The sequence below is a fragment of the Salmo trutta genome, chromosome 19, assembly GCF_901001165.1.
Source record: "Salmo trutta chromosome 19, fSalTru1.1, whole genome shotgun sequence".
In the NCBI taxonomy this organism is placed as follows: Eukaryota; Metazoa; Chordata; class Actinopteri; order Salmoniformes; family Salmonidae; genus Salmo; species Salmo trutta.
The window spans coordinates 33884325-33904584 of record NC_042975.1 but is presented as its reverse complement, the minus strand read 5'-3'; the positions used below and the strand labels follow the sequence as shown (position 1 = coordinate 33904584).

Here is a 20260-nt window from a genome sequence, read left to right as displayed (position 1 = left end):
CAGGACCACTTTAAGCTGTACACTCCACAGAGCTGGGCTTTATGTCTGGTGCAAACCCAACACCTCTCATCACCATGAGAACACCATCCCCACAGTGAAGCATGGTGGTGGCAGCATCATGCTGTTGGGATGTTTTTCATCGGCAGGGACTGGGAAACTGGTCAGAATTGAAGGAATGATGGATGGCACTAAATACAGGGGAATTCTTGAGGGAAACCTGTTTCAGTCTTCCAGAGATTTGAGACTGGGACGGAGGTTCACCTTCCAGCAGGACAATGACCATAAGCATACTGCTAAAGCAACACTCAAGTGGTTTAAGGGGAAACATTTAAATGTATTGGAATGGCCTAGTCAAAGCCTAGACCTCAATCCAACTGAGAATCTGTGGTATGACTTAAAGAATACTGTACACCAGCGAAACCCATCCAACTTGAAGGAGCTGAAGCAGTTTTGCCTTGCAGAATGGGCAAAAATCCCAGTGGCTAGATGTGCCAAGCTTATAGAGGCATACCCCAAGAGACTTGCAGCTGTAATTGCTGCAAAAAGGTGTCTCTACAAAGTATTGACTTTGGGGGAGTGAATAGTTATGCACACTCTAGTTTTCAGTTTTTTTTGTCTTATTTCTTTTTTTCTTTTTTCTTCTTTTGTTTATTGAAAATTTGAAACATACAATATACCTGCAGTGAAGCCGCTCAATAACTACATCATACCCGTCATCCAACAGATTCCCATTCAGAGCGACACACAGAAGCATCCAGGGTCAATGCCCTGCTTAAGGGCATGTTGATCGATCTACCACCAGGCCAAAAAATGTGAACCCAAATCCTCCAGATCCCCCCACAGTTCCCCAATAGCTGTCCCTCAACCATTCGAGACCCCTCCCACAGTCCCCCCAGGAAGAAAAAAATATATAAAAAAACAATTAATTCCATTCCCCACCCCCAAGAACCCCACAATGCATCAACAACCAAGAGAATGAACTAAAGAGAAAATAGAAAAGACAGAAGAAAACAGCAAACAATAATGCAAAAATAAAAAATGAAAAAAATAAAACAAAACAAATTTAAAACAAAGGACATCAAGGACAACTAAAATCATAACAGCAATGCCAACTGTATATGTTTGTGTGCATGTCTGGCACTATTACATGTATGTGTGTGTTCTTGTATGTGTTTTTTTGAATGAGAGTGTGTGTATATCCATGTGTACAAACACCTGCACGGCATCAGCCTCAGGCAAACTGGCATTAGTTGTAAAAACACTGCCACTTAGTGTCATTCAAATGTACTTTATATTATGTTTTATTTTGACTTTTTATTAGATTTCTTTCTTACTTTTATCTTTGACCATCATTATATCTCTCACACAGTAACTCCACTCCCACTTGTCTCCAATTCCACATACCAACCCTCAGCTTCCCTCAGCCCATCCCATCTATCTCTGCTGGCCACCCACTTCAGATTTCTACACAAAACATATCTTTCAACTATGCTGTGATGTTTAATGTACAATTTCAATCTATCTAATCGAATAGAATCCACAGATTGCGAGTTGAAGATAAATACTTTTACTAAGAGAATTAGTATATTAGTAATTGACTGACCCGGTCTCTCCAGATCTCCTAACAGTACTATTTCTAGCGTCAATTTTAGATGAATGCTATGCATTTTCAGCCATTCCTGAACCTGGCTATCTGAGGGCAATACCAAAATAGATGGTCTATTGATTCTATATCCTCACAACAAAATCTGCAGAGCTTTGATGATTTTATGCCCCAAATATTCAACATTTTGTTGGTGGCAAGAATTCTATATAAACATTTTAGCTGAAAAGCACGAAGGCTTGAATCTTGCGTTGTTTTATATATCAACTCATACACCCTGTACCATGGAACATAAAAAATCTCTTCCCAACTATTTTGTAATGTGTATGTCACAGTTATAATGGGTGCGTGTTGGTGGCAGGGAAGTCAGGCGCAGGAGAATTGAACTTTGTATAAACAGAGTTGTTTAATCAGTGCTTCACAAAACTCCAAAAGCAAAATGACAAAATAATAAAAAGTGGGAACAAAACCCGTCGCGCACCAACACATAATACACAAACAAACAATCTCCGACAAGGACATGAGGGGAAACAGAGGGTTAAATACACAACATGTAATGATGGGATTGGAACCAGGTGTGAAGGAAGACAAGACAAAACCAATGGAAAATGAAAAATGGATCAGTGATGGCTAGAAGGTCGGTGACGTTGACCGCCGAACACCGCCCGATAAGGAGAGGGACCGACTTCGGCGGAAGTCGTGACAACAGTTGTCAACATCCTGGTCCTCAAATGAAACTGGTTTATTTTCCTATTTATGCTATTTTTATTCCTCCGCCAGTTTTAATTCTTTATATTGGGCAGACAGACCAGTTCCCTACCTCCTCCCGCTGCCACCTGCCTCCTCCATTTTTGGGGAAATGCTGTAATCATTGAGCAGACCTTTCCGTACAATTCTGATAACTCCATGAAGGACATAACGCTACCATTCCAATTTCCAATATAATTTAAGAACAAAATACCCTTTTCAAACATCTTTCCCATAAACACAGGTATTTTATCAACCAGCACATTTGAATTCAGCCATAATATTTGATGTAATATTTGTTCTATCTTTTCAGGGGGATGAAATTGAAATTGTAGCCAGCTCTGCAATGCTTGTTTGAAAAAGAGAGATACTTTGAAAAAAGTATAATTTTCAATTAATCGAAAATGAGATATGACAATCTGCACAAAGGCAAAAAAACTATTTTTAAACAATGAATGAGCTTTTCTTATTAATCTACTTGAGAACCATTTAGGGTTCAAATAAAACTTTTGAATGAGTGAAGCTTTTAGAGAGAGGTTTAGTGCTTTTATATTTAATAATCTCAACCCACCTAATTCATATTCATTATATAGATAGGCACGTTTTATTTTGTCTGGTTTAGCGTCCCAGTTAAAGTGAAATATTTTTTGCTCATATGATTTTAAAAACGAATCATCAGGAGTAGGCAGCGTCATAAGTAAGTGAGTAAACTGAGATATGACTAAGGAGTTAATCAGGGCAATTTTTCCATAAATAGACAGGTATTTACCTCTCCATGGTTGCAGGATCTGTCTTATTTCTTGTTTGTTTCACAATAAAAAAGAATTTGCATCTTCAAAGTGGTAGGCATGTTGTGTAAATATAATGATACAACCCCCCAATAAATCTATTTTAATTCCAGGTTGTAAGGCAACAAAATAGGAAAATACCAAGGGGGTGGACCATTCTTCATACACACAGTTGAGCGTAAAAACCCAGCAGCATTGCAGTTCTTGACACACTCAAATTGGTGCGCCTGGCACCTACTACCATACCCTGTTCAAAGGCACTTAAATGTTTTATCTTGCCCATTCACCCAGCCTCTGAATGGCACACATACACAATCCATGTCTCAATTGTCTCAAGGTTTAAAAATCATTTTTTAACCTGTCTCCTCATCTACACTGATTGAAGTGGATTTAACAGGTGACATCAATAAGAGGATCATAGCTTTCACCTGGATTCACCTGGTCAGTGTATGTCATGGAAAGAGCAGTTGTTCCTAATGTTTTGTACACTCAGTGTATGCATGTAAGTACGTATGTACCTGTGTGTATATATAAGTATGATCATTTTATTTTTATATACAACAAATATAGTGTCTAATTAGCCCATGTGAGCTGGGCGTCATGACACATGATATGCATGACACTATAATAAATCATACTGATGTCTTTTCAACCAGGCTTTGTGTACTGGAAACCTTCACTGGCTTCCTGCTTTTCACTATGTGATTGGAATACTCTTAGTGCTGTAATGACATAAAGGGTCCTCTCGAATCGTTATGTCATTACAGAACTCTCTGATTACTTTACAGGTAATAAAGACAATGTAAAGCAAAGGTATTTTGTTGTATTTCATAGTTGACACATGTACACTTAAGAATGTAGCAGTAGGAGAAAGGGTCAGTTCAGGAAGAAAGGCAAAGTATAGAAAGAGGTAGAAAGAAGCAGACAGACAACCAGAGAGGGAAGGAAAGAGAGAGAGGGAGCAGGATTCTGAGTCAGGGGATCAGGCTCTGGTGGTAATCAGGGCAGAAGTGCAGCATGGCTGTTTCTCCTCCTCTGGCACCCTCTGCTAAGACTGAATCTTAGCAGAGTTATTAAGGAGTAAGCAAGAACCGCTGAGAACCATCTCAAGGTCGAAATCCCCCTTCACAGAGTGGCAGAATGATTTCAAACACCGATTCAATAGAACCATTGAGAGTTAGACAACCTACAGGAGCACTGACCCTCTCAACACAATGACTGACGGATTTAACAAGGTTTATCATTAGAGAGATATAGATTTAAAGAACTTACTGAGGCAGTGACCTGTATCGGAGCTATATGATGAAATTATTTAGAAGGGTAGGTCTAGTTCTGGAAACACAGTGAATGTTAAAACCTGTAGACTTCCATTTGGCATGGTGGGGGAATGAATCTGAAGGGTAGTTCACTTGTAGGTACAGATGTAGGTACAGATGTTGGATCTTAATATGATCACTCTTTTGTTGCTGACAAACTTCTAAAGTTGGTCATTTCCACTCTCAAATTTCCGACCTAATTTGCCATAAAGAAAAATGTATCAACCCCTAAATAAAAATTCCATTAATTATAATCCACATAATAATTAACATTTCCTGTTGCTGCAGCATTATTTTCCTGCCCTAACAAACTGCCTGAAATTAAGCTCCTACATCTGTAACTATAGCTCTGTGCCGAATATTGTATCTGCCTTTGGGAGGGCCACACACATCAACCGCAGAGGGAACACTCACTGCACACAAAGCACAAGTCATGTTTTTGTCACGTCCTGATCTGTTTCACCTGTCCTTGTGACTGTCTCCACCCCCTCTAGGTGTCGCTTATTTTCCCTGGTGTATTTATCCCTGTGTTTTCTGTCTCTCTGTGCCAGTTCGTCTCGTCTCGTCTTGTCAAGTCAACCAGCGTGTTTTTTCCGTGCTCCTGCTTTTTCTTCTCTCTCTTTTGATAGTCCTCCCGGTTTTGACCCTTGCCTGCCCTGACTCTGAACCCGCCTGCCTGACCATACTGTCTGCCCTGACCTCGAGCCTGCCTGCCACTCTGTACCTCCTGGACTCTGACCTTGTTATGATCTTTTTCCTGTTCACGACCATTCTCTTGCCTGCCCCTTGGATACTAATAAATATCAGAGACTCGAACTATCTGCCTCCCGTGTCTGCATCTGGGTCTCGCCCTGTGCCCTTATAGTTTTAGTCAGTTTGTTGTATACTGGAATTATAAGATTAAGGCTTAATTTGCATTATTTTCCAAAGAGACAGAGAGGTTTAGTGAGCGAGAGAAGGGGTGCCAGAGATACAGAGAGAGGGGAGTTGGCCATTCCCCAATTAACCTGTGGCAGCATGCAGTGTGTGCGTTCATGTGTTTGTTTTGTGTATGTGATAGTGAGGTCATAAGGGTTCATTATATTTAGTGTGATTTTAATTAGTAGATAAGTGTGTTTATGTTGACACTGCCCTATTAGTCTTCACTTCAGAGAATGTTCAATGCAGACACCTGGGGCCATCACCTCTCTTAATGAGCTATTACATCAAACAGACTCATGCACGTACACACACCCTAAGGACTCCACACGCTACATGCTGCCCCAGGTTAACTCTCAAACACTTGTGTGTATCACCTAAGCTTGAATCCTCCCTGACCTTTGGCAGCCACATCAAACAACTGTGTAAAGTGCCATTCAATACCTGAAGAACATTGCCAAACTTCGTCCCACCCTCACTCAGTCTGACTCAGAGAATCTTGTCCATGCTTTTATTTCCTCAAGGCTGGACTATTGCCTATTCCCGAAAGATTGGAAAGCTGCTGCGATCATCCCCCTCTTCAAAGGGGGAGACAGTCTAGACCCAAACTATTATAGACCTTTATCTATCCTACCCTGCCTTTCTAAAGTCTTCGAAAGCCAAGTTAACAATCAGATCACCGACCATTTCGAATCCCACCGTACCTTCTCCGCTACGCAATCTGGTTTCCGAGCATGTCATGGGTGCACCTCAGCCACGCTCAAGGTCCTAAAAGATATCATAACCGCCAACGATAAAAGACAGCACTGTGCAGCCGTCTTCATCGACCTGGCCAAGGCTTTCGACTCTGTCAATCACCACATTCTTATCGGCAGACTCAACAGCCTTGGTTTCTCAAATGACTGCCTCGCCTGGTTCACCAACTACTTAGAGTTGTTCGGATCTCTGGCAGTCTCTATGGGGGTGCCACAGGGTTCAATTCTCGGGCCAACTCTTTTCACTGTATACAAAAATGATGTCGTTCTTGCTGCCGGTGATTCTCTTGATCCACCTCTACACAGATGACACCATTCTGTATGTTTCTGGCCCGGACAACAGGCCATCCAATTTGACACAAACTCTATCGGAGAAGTAGTTGGTGAACCAGGCGAGGCAATCATTTCAGAAACCATATCCTTATAAGGATGTGGTGATTGACAGAGTCGAAAGCCTTAGCCAGGTGGATGAAAACGGCTGCACAGTATTGATTCTAGTCGATGGCGGTTATGATATCATTTAGGACCTTGAGCGTGGCTGAGGTGCAGCCATGACCAGCTCGGAAACCAGATTGCATAGCGGAGAAGGTACGGTGGGATTCGAAATGGTCGGTAATCTGTTTGTTAACTTGGCTTTCGAAGACCTTAGAAAGGCAGGGTAAGATAGATATAGGTCTGTAGCAGTTTGGGTCAAGAGTGTCCCCCCCTTTGAAGAGCTGCTTCCCAATCTTTGGAAATCTCAGACGACACGAAAGAGAGGTAAAACAGGCTAGTAACAGGGGTTGAAACAATTTCTGCAGATAATTTTAGAAAGAAAGGGTCCAGATTGTCTAGCACGGCTGATTTGTAGGGGTCCAGATTTTGCCGCTCTTTCAGAACATCAGCTAACTGGATTTGGGAGAAGGAGAAATGGGGGAGGCTTGGGCGAATTGCTGTGGGGGGTGCAGGGCTGTTGACCAGGGTAGGGGTAGCCAGGTGGACCTTGGGGACCTTCAATGCTGCAGAACATTTTTGGTACACTTCCCCAGATCTGTGCCTCAACACAATCCTGTCTCTGAGCTCTACGTACAATTTCTTTGACCTCATGGTTTGGCTTTTGCTCTGACGTGCACTGTCAACTGTGGGACTTTATATAGACAGTTGTGTGCCTTTCCAAATCATGTCCAATCAATTGAATTTACCACAGGTAATTCGTACTGAAAATGTGTGATTCATGAGGTTTGGTTTGCTACACGTTCACTTCCTGCCAGCAGGCTCAGCACAACAACAGTTCATGACTGAGGGCAGGCCTCCGCAACCACCATCCACGCCAAAACCATCATACAAATCTCTAACAACTACCACCCCTGCCAACATGTTTGTCAAATGGTGGAATGCTGAACCTTGTGAATTTAGTAATAGTGCAAACTTTGGAGAGGTGTGAGACCACTTGGAGATCCCAGTTAGACCTTTTATGCAAACCCTTGTCATTTCTTGGCTTATGTTGCACCTACCTCATATTTTCCATAAATATTGTTATTATTTTACTGAATGTACAGTATCTAAAGTATTTTCAGTAAAGGATTAAGGAAAATGTTTTCACAAAAATGTGTTTGTTCACGGAATATAATTTAAAAGTATGCATTAATTATGAGTCTATAATATAAAATAGTTGGTGAATAAATGCATTTCTATATCTTCCAAAACCTTTCAAACAATAGTGGAGGATAACAAATATTGTGGTGCAGTGGCTTCAAAACAGTGCACCCTGTCAGTCATCATTTATATACATAACTGTCAAAAAGAAACATGAGGTGACAGAGGTTGGTTGAGTGGTAAAACCGTCAACTCTAGAGAACACATATCCCTTACTGGAGACTGGGGTTCAAATCCTGTTTCTGTTTCATCCACCTATGCCAATCACCCACTGTTCTTCCTAAAAAGGGCAATGGGATTCCATTTAGCTTTTAAAACTAACATGAAAAATTGACTGCACGCACAATGCCAAAATGGACTAGCCCACATCACTCAAGTTACAATCTGAAGCGGTTGCCAATTATTTTTCCTGTAGTTTGATTTCACCAGAGGCCTCCAACCTTGTAACCATGTTTGGGAGTTTGGGTTGGGAGTGTTACCATGTTCAGGGTTTTGGATAAAAGGCTATGATTCTGTTTCAGTCTTGAGGGGTGGAAGAGATCTCAGAAACCAAAGGGAGGACCCTGTGGAAGATCATCTCACCCTTTTTGTTAGTGTTATACTTCAACAATTTATGTCAGGGACAATCCTTCTTATGTTATCTAATGTGCTTGTTGTGATGCTGATGTTTTATATATGTTAGAGTTGAAAGTGTCATTGTGTCCATTGTATCTACATCTATTGAATTATACAACATTGAATTATTGTCAGTTGTTTTTCTCTTTTGTGAAATATATTATGTTGGTTTGTTTTTGGTTACTTTCTTCACTTTTTCATGAAATCATTTGGTTAAATATATTGAAGGTATTTGTTCTAAAACAGTAAGTATTTAATGAGAGATATTAATGAGAGGCAAGGTAATGAACAAGGATTATCAAATTGTATTTTTTGCTTGGTAGACCTTTTTTTAAAGTCATAATACCACTGGTATTTATTTGGTATTTATTATTCAATAACTTTATTGCATTCTCCTCCAGGTTGTGACATTCACTCTGGGTGGCGAATGGAGAACCACACCTACCCTAAGAACATGTTCCTCCTGGAGGGGTTAAAGGTCACTCAACAGTCCTCCTACCCTGCCTTCATCCTTCTCCTCATCATCTACATCTTCACGATGGTGTCCAACATCGGCCTCATACTACTGATCTCCATGGAGAGGAGCCTGCACCAGCCCATGTACATCCTCTTCTGCAACCTACCTCTCAATGACGCTCTTGGAGCCACGGTTATCGTCCCTCGTTTGCTGAGTGACATATTTGCGGCAAGCACAGACCGCTACATTAATGACGTTGCGTGTGCCATCCAAGCATTTTGTGCCCACATGTTTGGCACAACATCACATACAATACTGATTATCATGGCCTTTGATAGATATGTGGCCATCTGCAACCCCCTGCGATACGCCACCATCATGACCAACAGGATGATCGCAAAACTGACTGTTTTTGCCTGGGGTTCTGCCCTTCTGCTTGTGGGGGTCCTCCTGGGCCTCACACTCAACCTGTCACGATGCAGATCTGAAATCTTCAACCCCTTCTGTGACAATGCCTCGTTATTCAAGCTCTCCTGTGAAAGTGTTATTATTAACAATATCTATGGACTCACTTTTACCATCCTACTCCTGGGGTCCTCCATAGGGAGTGTGACACTAACATACCTTAAGATAGCTATGGTGTGTGTGAGAAACAAAAACAGGGTTCTGAATAGCAGGGCCTTGCAGACCTGCTCCACACACTTGTCTGTGTACATCATCATGCTGGTGTCCGGTTTCACCATCATCTTTCTCCATCGCTTCCCTCAGTGGGCCGAGCACAGGAAACTGTCAGCCATTTTGTTTCATGTGGTTCCTCCTTGGCTCAATCCTGTTATCTACGGTTTGCAGACCAAAGAGATCAGACAGAAAATCGACACTGCAGTAAATGAAACCTGTCTTGTCCAGGAACGGAGTCTACGCAGACCGGTGCACCATAGCCAATCAGAGCTACAGTAGGCCTTCATGCAAACAAGAAATTTGCCACACAGGCCTGCCATTCACTTTGAACTGGACTGTGTGTTCACAGGAAGTTGCAACAGCACAACTTTAGATCATTTGAACGCTTTGCAAAAAGCGAGAGGAGAGGAGTCTTTGAAGGACCTGGCGAACATGTTGGATGTGTTCAACCATGGACCTGGAGAAGATGAGGATGTCATCCAGGTACACAAACACAAACTGGTGAAGGAAGTCGCGCAGCACATCATTAACCAGGGCCTGGAAAAGGGCCCGAGAATTTGTAAGTCCAAACGGCATGACACGGTACACATAATGTCCATTTGGGGTGTTGAACGCTGTCTTCCACTCGTCTCCCTGTCTGATGCGCACCACATTGTACGCATTCCCTAAATCAAATTTTGAAAAGAACGTAGCTCCCTGGAGTCTCTCAAAGGCTGACGACATAAGAGGAAGAAGGTAACGGTTCTTGATGGTAATGTTATTTAAACCCCGGTAATTGATACAGGGACGGAATCCCCCATCCCTCTTTCCAACAAAGAAAAAACCCGCTCCTGCAGGTGAAGTGGACGGCCTAATAAAACCAGCCGCCAGCACCTCCTTAATTTAACTGTTCATGGCTGCAGTCTCTGGACCTGAGAGAGAATACAGCCCTCCTCTCAGAGGAGTGGTGCCGTGCAGGAGGTCGATGGCACAATCGTAGGACCTGTGAGGTGGCAGTTCGCTGGCCCTTCATTTACTGAAGACCTGACCCAGATCCCAGTAATCCCGAGGTACACGGGAAAGATCAGGCTTGTCATCCCCAGCCGGGGAACAGGAGAACCAGAAGCCTCCAGACGAGCAGGGCTGGAAAGATGTGGAGAGAGTTGCTGGCAGGTGGACTGGCATGAAGGATTCCATCCCAGAACTCTTCCCAAGGGCCTGTCAATTTGAGGATTATGGATAGAAATCCACGGATGTCCAAGAACCAGGGGAAGCTCAGGAGAGTCCAACAAATGTAACTGGATAAACTCCACATGATAATCCAGAACTCGTAGCTAAATAGGCATGGTGAGTTGCTTCACCTTCCCAGACCCTAGGGGTTGACCTTCCAGCTTAGTGAGAGGCAGCCCCTGTTGGCGAGCTAATGTGTGTTCCAGAAAACAGGTAGCCCCAGAGTCTATGAAAGCAGGAATGTCCAACTGCCCATTGTCTCACTGCAGGTTGGCCGGAAGCAAGGTGCGTACCGTGTCGGCAGCTGAAGACTGTATTTGACACGCCAGTATTCTCCCGTCTACTGACGAGTCATCCCGTTTCCCGTCAGCTCGGGATAGGAGGCATGGAAATGTCCAGACTGACCACAGTAAAGACAACATTGCTTGTTAATCCTGCACCATCTCTCCAGAGCGGAAACCTGGTGCGTCCCAATTGCATTGGCTCCTCTGAAGGATATGAAAGACAACCTGAGCCGAATTGAGGACTCTGACGGGTACAGGACAAGCAGACGCAGCATAAGGCAGTGGAACAAACTCAGCGGAACCCGAAACACTGGAAACAACTCTGAACCCCTCCGTCCTCTCACGACGACGTTCCCGAAGCCGGTTGTCAATCCAGATGGCCAGAATGATAAGCTCATCCAGAGTGTCAAGGTCGTCCCGGGAAGCCGGTTCATCCCTGAGAACCTCGCTGAGTCTGTTCAGAAAGGCTGAGTGAGGTGCCTCTGTATCCAACCGCTTTCAACGGCAAGCATCCGAAAGTCAATGGTGTAATCTGCTATGCTCCGGCTGCCGTGCCGAAGCACAATGAGTCTTTGAGCAGCGTTCCTGCCACTGATGGCGTGATCAAAAACCCTCTTCATCTCCTGGGTGAAGCTTTGCCAACTAACACAAATGTCTGATTGCTTCTCTCATATGGCCATAGCCCAGGCCAGAGCACGTCCTGAGAGGAAGGAGATGACGTATGCCACTCTGGAACGCTCTGTGGGAAACGTTGTTGCCTGCAGCTCGAAGGCCAGTGAGCATTGGAGAATTAACCCACGACACCTCCCAGGATGCCCCTCATAGTGCTCCTGTGCCGGGAGATGAGGCTCCCAAAGGGAGGAAGACGCTGAGCTGGTAGGGAGTGGAGGATTAGGAACAGCCACAGGTGAAGCAGCCGTTGCTACCGACTGTCCTGTCTGCAGACAGTGCGGACAGTTCTTAAATCATCCGACAATGTCTGCAGCCACACCTCATGGCAACCAATTTATTTTTATTTGTATTTAACCTTTATTTAACTAGGCATGTACATGCACATCCAATCACAGTTCCATGGTGGGTGAGAGCCGACCATAAATGGTGGAATTCGGAGTGTTCCTCATACGACTCAAAAATCTCTGCTGGGTCCATTGTAGGCTTAGGACTACTGTACCAATAATGCAAGTACGAACTCGAATCCAGGCGCAAAGAAACACAGCAAGCAGGGGTAAGGATAAATCCAGAACTTTTACTTAGTCTTAACAGAAACAAGGCAACCGCACAAGAGCACACTAATAAAACATGAGACCTAAGCAAAGATACAGACCAACTGAGGAACCTAAATAACAAGGCAATCAGGTGAACAGAGAAGGTAAATAAACACAGGAGAATCCAATAAGTTATAATCAGGGTAACCTGAAAACTAGAAAACAGGGTAAGGGAAACCCTCCAGCGGTAACCTAAGGAAACAACAATCAAATAACACAGAAGCTGTGACACTTCTGGCTTGTACCATTAGTTTTGTCTATTTCTTCTGCATCCGTTGATACCATTAGTCTGTGTGTTTAATGGGGGCTGAGCTAGAAAGGTGTTTGTGAGACAAGGGCAGATCCTGAAGGGACCCTAGGCCAAGGACCCTAGGCCAAGTCCGAATTGTTTGTGCTGCGAACAATCAAAAGCTATCTATGAAAAGCTGAGACTCTCACGTGACATGTTGTGCTCTATATGACGCTCACAAGCTACACAATAGTCGTTAGAAGTTAAGGGTGGGGTTCTTCATAGAAGAGCATAGGAAATCCCAGGACGTAGTGTCTATAATACTGTAATAAGCTCACATAGTTGCTGTCACAAACTCCACACAGTCTTCACTGACTAGTTGGATATTCATTTCCCACTGAGCAAACCATTTCTGTACTTACAGCATTCATATAAATTCCTTTTAATCAGGTTTTTTAATCATAAAAACATATAAATATGCAGATAAATGAAAGTCAGATGGGTCTCGGGACTGATAAGGTTAAAGAAAACAAATCATGGATTACAGTTCTTCTATCAAGTTATAAAATCCTGAACGTCCCTTTAATCTTTTAAAGGTCACTCAACAGACCACCTACCCTGACCTAATCCTCTTCCTTATTATCTACGTCTTCACCTCGTTGCCAACATCGGCCTCATAGTACTGATCTCCATGGAGAGGAGCCTGCATCATCTCATGTACATCCTTTTCTGAAACGTGTCTCTTAATAACAGAGTCGGGGCTAGAACGATGATACCTCGTCTGTTAGGGGACATTTTGACCGCAGCTTCTGAGCAATATATCACTTACATAGAGTGTGTCATTCAGGCTTTCTGTGCTCATGTTTATGCTACGACATCACACACTGTTCTCAGGATCATGGCCTTTGACAGGTATGTGGCCATCTGCAACCCCCTGCCATACGCTACCATCATGAACAGCAAAATGGTAATCAGGTTGTCTGTGTCTGCCTGGGGGGTGGCCATAGTCTTAGTGGGGATTCTGCTGGGCATCACCATCCGCCTATCACGCTGTAGGTCTAACATATTTAACCCGTACTGCGACAGCGCCTCCTTATTCAAGCTCTCCTGCGAGAGCGTGTTCATAAATAACATATATGTCTTAACATTTACTGTTATGCTGTTTGTCTCGTCCATAGGCAGCATCAGTCTCACCTATCTGAAGATTGCCATTGTTTGTCTGAGTAGTAGAAACACCTCTTTAAACAGCAAGGCCCTGACAACCTGTAGCACACGCTTACTGGTCTACCATATTGTGCTGGGATGTGGTTTTACCAGTTTCATCCTCCATCACTTCCTAGTTTATGCAGACCTGCGCAAACTGAATAGTGTGCTGGGTAGTGTGGTCCCTATCTGTGTCAACCACATAATATATGGTTTACAGACTAAAGAGATTAAACAGAGGATATTTAGAGTGTTCACAGAGCCAAGGTAGCCGCAGGATTTTGTGTTAAATCTGATGGGAAAATAAATCATCTATAATATAATGAGAACTGCAGTGTATGTGTGTGGCGTTCATAAAACAAGGGTGGAGTTTCTTCTCAACCACCACCTGAGGGACCTGTAAGGGTTCTGTTGAATTGGACCCTAACATTAGTTGAGAGACATTATTTCACTGATGGTATGCATATTCAAAGCGTGTTGTAACAATTAAAACATGCAGCTGCCCCGGTTTGGGTTAGTACTGATGGAGAAAAAAATCCTAATTCCTGCCATAATGCAAATCTACTGTAAAATACATAACTAGGAAGAACACTACTGTATGTTTTCAAACTGACATTTATTTTAGGTGGTGCAAAGTTTTGGGGTTGTGTTCCATGAATCATTTATAGATTTAATTTCCACATGCAAATCATCATAGAATATTTTATTGTAGAAAGTTTTATTTTAATTTGTGATGCCTACAGAGAAGGCAGAGGCACAAAAACAAAATCTGTTGGTACACTTTATTTGACAGTGTGCTATTTCCCTGATATTTAAGAAATAATATTGCGAGATTGTAGTTTCACAATAATCACCTAACAATTACTGTTGTTTCTTTGGTATTGATTAATAACAAGTATAATCACATACCATTTAGTACTGTATCTGGTAGTTTGTACAATTCGATTGAACATGACTGTACAATTGTTATTTCATTTTTTGGTTCTTATCAATAAACTTCAAACTATTAAATTAGATTTATACAGTTGTGCAACCTACACCATGAACCAAATGGTAAACACGAATATTGTTCGGTTTCGTTTATAAGTGCATGATAATGAAACATTGAGCTGTTCTGCCTTCCAAACAACAAACAATAATTGGAAACAGTGACTTGGCATTATTTTGGAATCTCTGAAAATGATCACACTTTTTAGCCCATACTAAACTATTTTAAAGGGGATTGTATTGAATGTTTTGCTGTCAGGACAGTGTGTTGAGTGTTTTGTGGCCCTGCGGTGAGACGTCTCTGTGTCGGCAGAAGGCCCTCTTGATGGCCGCTCTCAGCTCCTTGTTCCTCAGGCTGTAGATCACCGGGTTCAGGAAAGGAGTCACAGCCGAGTACAGCACCGACACGATGATACGCACCTACAACAATAACACAACATGAATACAACATTAAGACAACCGCAATGCAATAATGATACCCACAACCACAATATAATAAACGAAAAGTTACACATTATTAAACAACAATGATACGCACTTACAACATCAACACAATGTTATCTAACCTTATCACAACGTTATTAAAAGTATGACCTTGATCATATTCAACCATAAACATATACATAGCATTATTAGGGATGGTTGGATTCCATTTAAATTCCAATCAATTCAGGAAGTACTCTGAAATTCCAATTATCCTCAATGCTTTTCAATTAGGAAAATGGAATTACAATTGGAATTTCGTATACTTTCTTAATTGCCTGGAATTGAAATGGAATTGACCCCAACTCTGTTATTAGGATTTTCACAGCCCTGCCACCTTGACACAAACCTTCAACGACTGATGAGCATCAGTATGTTACACACAATTAATACAACAGTGCCATCTCATGGTGGGAATGCCATTTGCGTACCATTAGACATCAACAAATCAGAGAGGACATGGGTAACCGGAGTAATGGCGCAAATATCAGCCAAACTCTTCAACTGGTGAATGTAAGATTCACAGTGTTGACTGAAGGTTGTCTGATGGTAGAGTTAAACAGTCATTGGAACAGAGAAAGGAGGAGGGGGAGAAAGAGGATGAAGAGGAGGGTCACCTCTGGAGAGAAGTTTCCCACACGGTAGGAGATGTAGACAAATGAGGCAGAGCTGTAAGAAATGGACACAACCGTCAGGTGGGCGGCACAGGTGCTAAACGCCTTCAGTCGCTGTGCAGCGCCCATTTTAGCTATCTTCACACCGATGAGGATGTAGGAAGTGAGGATGAGCACACCTGTGGTGAGCAGCGCTATGAGGGCAGAAGACAGTGACACAATGCTGTCCACCTGAGTGTCCCCACACACCAGTAGCCTCACTGAGGATGGGTCGCACCAGCAGTGGCGCACCACGTTGGGTCCACAGTATGAACGCTGCATTGCCATGCTAGTGGTTGGGAAGGTGCAAATGGCGCCGAAGGTCCACGCCCCAATGATGAGTAGCAGGCAGACGGGGCGGGTCATCACAGCGGCATAGCGGAGAGGATTACAGATGGCCACATAGCGGTCATAGGCCATAGCGGTCAGCAGGGCGCGGCCGGTAACAGACATGTGGATGAAACAGTACATTTGGATGAAGCAGCCGGGGACGGACACAGTCTTGACCTCAGTCAGGAAGCCTGACAACATGTTGGGGATGGTGACCGTTGTGTAAATCATGTCCACGATGGACAGGTTGTGGAGGAAGAAGTACATGGGGGAGCCCAGCTTCGGGTCGGTCCGGACCTTTAGGACGAGATAAAGAAAGTGGTTAGACAGTGATGTCATAGATAGGCCCAGCGGAGAGTTTTTCCTGACAACATGTCTCGACCAGGGGAAACTCTGGGCCCAAGCCATAAATCTCAAGAGTTCAAGACTCCTGACTCCTGAGGAGTATAGTGTAGTCTACGGGCCCTTAGAGCAAATTCTAAGTGAGAGGACCTGAATGAAACCGCTTGATTACTTACACTAACTACAACTCATGGTCTCTCTTATAACATAATCTCTATCTAATGTTATTGTGATCTGGTTCTGGCTGTGCGTGTACAATGTACAGTACCAGGTAGATGATCATGATGTTTCCTCCGAGGATGATGGTGTAGGCCAGCAGGAAGATGATAAACAGGACCATCTTCTTCTCCCCCAGACTGGCCAGGCCCTGGATGATGAAGAAGGTGACAGGGCTGGACTGGGTGCTGTTCATACCTCTGGGCCAGTGGGCCTGATAGGATCTTAGACAAACCTGGTGCAGACAGAGAGATACATTGATACCATTGTTTTGAAGAGTTATCCAACTTGGATTTCCAAGTTGAAAACTGGCATCTTTCTAGCCCTCCGACTTTGCCAACTGGAGATCACTGACATAATGATTTTACCTTGTTTTTTCTGAGTTCCCAGTTGTCCTGAAAGTAACATTATTAAAGGTCAGCTTTAATATTGCAGATAGATTGTAACTTCCATCAATGTAATTGTCTGCATAATTTCTAATCTCCCATATATATTTTTTCGTAAATATATATATATATTCATATTTTTTTTATGAACAAATATACATACATATACATATATATAGTAACAATTGTTAATATAGACCAATAACAAACAGTTCCAAACCTTTTTGCCAATAACAGATTACCGTTCAGATGACATATTCATCCCCCACCCCACTCAGACCACTCCCAGACAGTCCAAGAAAAATTATTACTTGAGGATTTTTTTTGTTGCTGAAAAGCTATTTTTGTTTCTTTTTGACAATTTTTATGGAACAATATTACAGTAAGGTACTTATTTGTTAGCCAGAAATGATTTGATATTGAAAAAAAATGCCTGCATTTGGCCTTTAACATTTCCAGACAAAAGATTGAACACTGAATTCAAAATGTGTTAGTGAATGCAAATATTGTGCACTAATCTGTTGAAATCAGATTACTATAACATAAAAGTTTGTAAACAAACACACATTTACACTTAACTCTCATTTATAAATAATATCTCTATGAGTAATCTATACAAATTCACATAGTGTTTCCTACGGAAATATTTTAAGACAAATCCAGAAATCCAACTGTTAAAAAACAAAATCTACATGATAATTTTGCACTATTGGAGGGTTAACCTCTTACCTGAGTGAGTGCAGGTCACACTCAGTGATCTTGAAGCTGAGCAGCTTCTTAAATACAATTATTTTACCAGCATCCCATAGTCCTTGTTTTTCCACAGGATGATGTGAGAGGCCGAAGGGACTTGTTATTTATCTAGTTTGTACATTTACACTACATTCATTAAGAACTTTCCCTGGATTAATTAAACAAGAGAACTCCAATGCAACGTATGTTTACATTAAACTCCAGGTAAATTGCTTCATTACAGAATATTAATCATAAAAAGTAATTTAGCTACTGTATTTAACTCTAATTGGTGGTGTTTGTGTGTATGTGTTCACTTCTCTTGTGAGTAATTAGGTATGGCCTCATTAGCTGCAAACAGATGTTAAATTGGGATTTTGTTACTGGTGGAACTGTCCGTAAAATCATGTTTAACAACTCTTACTGTGCACTGTGTTCTATTCCTACGGTGGATGAACAAAGGCCAGAATTCAACTGTAACACATGGCATTGTACTTGTGACTCTGAGAATATACATTTTTTACTTAGGGAACAGAAACAGATAACTAAACAACTGGAGATAAGCAGAAGAAAAAGAGGCCTCAAGGCAAATTTCAAATGACGTCCTCCACATTCAGTGTACACGTGTTGGGCCTCATTTGTTCTCTTGTCAAAAGTTAGGAATAAGGGCTCATTTGAGACACAGACCTTCAGATAAAACAACAGGTTTTACTCTCCCACAACCTTGCACAATATCAACATTAGAATACCCTGCTGTAAGGTCCTCTTCCTTTATGTTCTCTGGTTTAGTTCTTAAATGTACAGTGCCTTTCGAAAGTATTCACCCCTTGGCATTTTCCCTATTTTGTTGTCTTACAAACTAGAATTAAAACAGATTTTTGGGGGGTTTCTATCATTTGATCCACACAACATGCCCACCACTTTGAAGCTGCAAAATATTTTTTATTGTGAAACAAACAAGAAATAAGACAAAAAAAACTGAAAACTTGAGTGTGCATGACTATTCACCCCCTAAAGTCAATACTTTGTAGAGCCACCTTTTGCAGAAATTACAGCTGCAAGTCTCTTGGGATGTGCCTGTATAAGCTTGGCACATCTAGCCACTAGGATTTCTGCCCATTCTTCAAGACAAAACTGCTCCAGCTCCGTCAAGTTGGATGGGTTCCTGCTGGTGTACAGCAATATTTAAGTCATACCACAGATTCTCAATTGGATTGAGGTCTGGGCTTTAACTTGGCCATTCCAATACATTTAAATGTTTCCCCTTAAACCACTCGAGTGTTGCTTTAGCAGTATGCTCAGGGTCCTTGTCCTGCTGTAAGGTGAACCTCCATCCCAGTCTCAAATCTCTGGAAGGCTGAAACAGGTTTCCCTCAAGAATTTCCCTGTATTTAGCGCCATCCATCATTCCTTCAATAATTACTGTTTTCCCAGTCCCTGCCGATTAAAAATATCCCCACAGCATGATGCTGCCACCACCATGCTTCACTGTGGGGATGGTGTTCTCGGGGTGATGGGAGGTGTTGGGTTTGTGCCAAACATAGCATTTTCCTTGATAGACAAAAAGCTCAATTTTAGTCTCATCTGACCAGAGTACCTTCTTCCGTATGTTTGGGGAGTCTCCCACATGCCTTTTAGCAAACATCAAACATGTTAGCTTATTTGTTTCTTTAAGCAATGGCTTTTTTCTGGCCACTCTTCCATAAAGCCCAGCTCTGTGGAATGTACGGCTTAAAGTGGTCCTATGAACAGTTACTCCAATCTCCGCTGTGGAGCTTTGCAAGTCCTTCATGGTTATCTTTGGTCTCTTAGTTGCCTCTCTGATTAATGCCCTCCTTGCCTGGTCCGTGAGTTTTGGTGGGTGGCCCTCTGTTGGCAAGTTTGTTGTGGTGCCATATTCTTTCCATTTTGTAATAATGGATTTAATGGTGCTCCGTGGGATGCTCAAAGTTTCAGATATTTTTTATAACCCAACCCTGATCTGTATTTGTCCACAACTTTGTCCCTGGCCTGTTCAGAGAGCTCCTTGGTCTTCATGGTGCCACTTGCTTAGTGGTGTTGCAGACTCTGGGGCCTTTCAGAACAGGTGTATATATACTGAGATCATGTGACAGATCATGTGACACTTAGATTGCACACAAGTGGACTTTATTTAACAAATTATGTGACTTCTGAAGGTAATTGGTTGCACCAGATCTTATTTAGGGGCTTCATAGCAAAGGGGGTGAATAGATATGCACACACCACTTTTCATTATTTATATATTTTTTTATTTTTTCAAACAAGTAATTTTTCTAATTTCACTTCACCAATTCGGACTATTTTGTGTATGTCCATTACATGAAATCCAAATAAAAATCTATTTAAATTACAGGTTGTAATGGAACAACATAGGAAAAATGCCAAGGGGTGAATACTTTTGCAAGGCA

General features: G+C 42.3%; 2 protein-coding genes and 1 pseudogene across 2 annotated transcripts; 2 read left to right on the top strand and 1 right to left on the bottom strand.

The window, feature by feature from the left end:
* Nucleotides 1-8765: 8765 nt before the first annotated feature.
* LOC115153700 (olfactory receptor-like protein COR6) lies at nt 8766-9942 on the top strand. The gene has a single exon (XM_029699302.1). The coding sequence runs from the start codon at nt 8805-8807 to the stop codon at nt 9789-9791; it is 987 nt and encodes a 328-aa protein (XP_029555162.1). The 5' UTR covers nt 8766-8804; the 3' UTR covers nt 9792-9942.
* A 2-nt stretch (nt 9943-9944) lies between these two features.
* On the top strand, nt 9945-14720 carry LOC115153742 (olfactory receptor 146-like; annotated as a pseudogene).
* Nucleotides 14721-14944: 224 nt separating this feature from the next.
* Nucleotides 14945-16909, bottom strand: LOC115153740 (olfactory receptor 5AN1-like). The gene is made up of 3 exons (XM_029699328.1): nt 16766-16909; nt 15790-16452; nt 14945-15109 (listed from the first exon to the last, which is right to left on the bottom strand). The coding sequence occupies exons 1-3, from the start codon at nt 16907-16909 to the stop codon at nt 14945-14947; spliced, it is 972 nt and encodes a 323-aa protein (XP_029555188.1).
* Between the last annotated feature and the right edge of the window lie 3351 nt (nt 16910-20260).

Coding starts and splice junctions, on each gene's coding strand:
- LOC115153700 (XM_029699302.1), top strand. CDS start 8,805: ATGGAGAACCACACCTACCCTAAGAACATGTTCCTCCTGGAGGGGTTA.
- LOC115153740 (XM_029699328.1), bottom strand. CDS start 16,909: ATGAACAGCACCCAGTCCAGCCCTGTCACCTTCTTCATCATCCAGGGC. Junction 16,453..16,765: donor ACATCATGATCATCTACCTG/GTACTGTACATT, acceptor CTCGTCCTAAAG/GTCCGGACCGACCCGAAGCT. Junction 15,110..15,789: donor TGGGAAACTTCTCTCCAGAG/GTGACCCTCCTC, acceptor TTATTGTTGTAG/GTGCGTATCATCGTGTCGGT.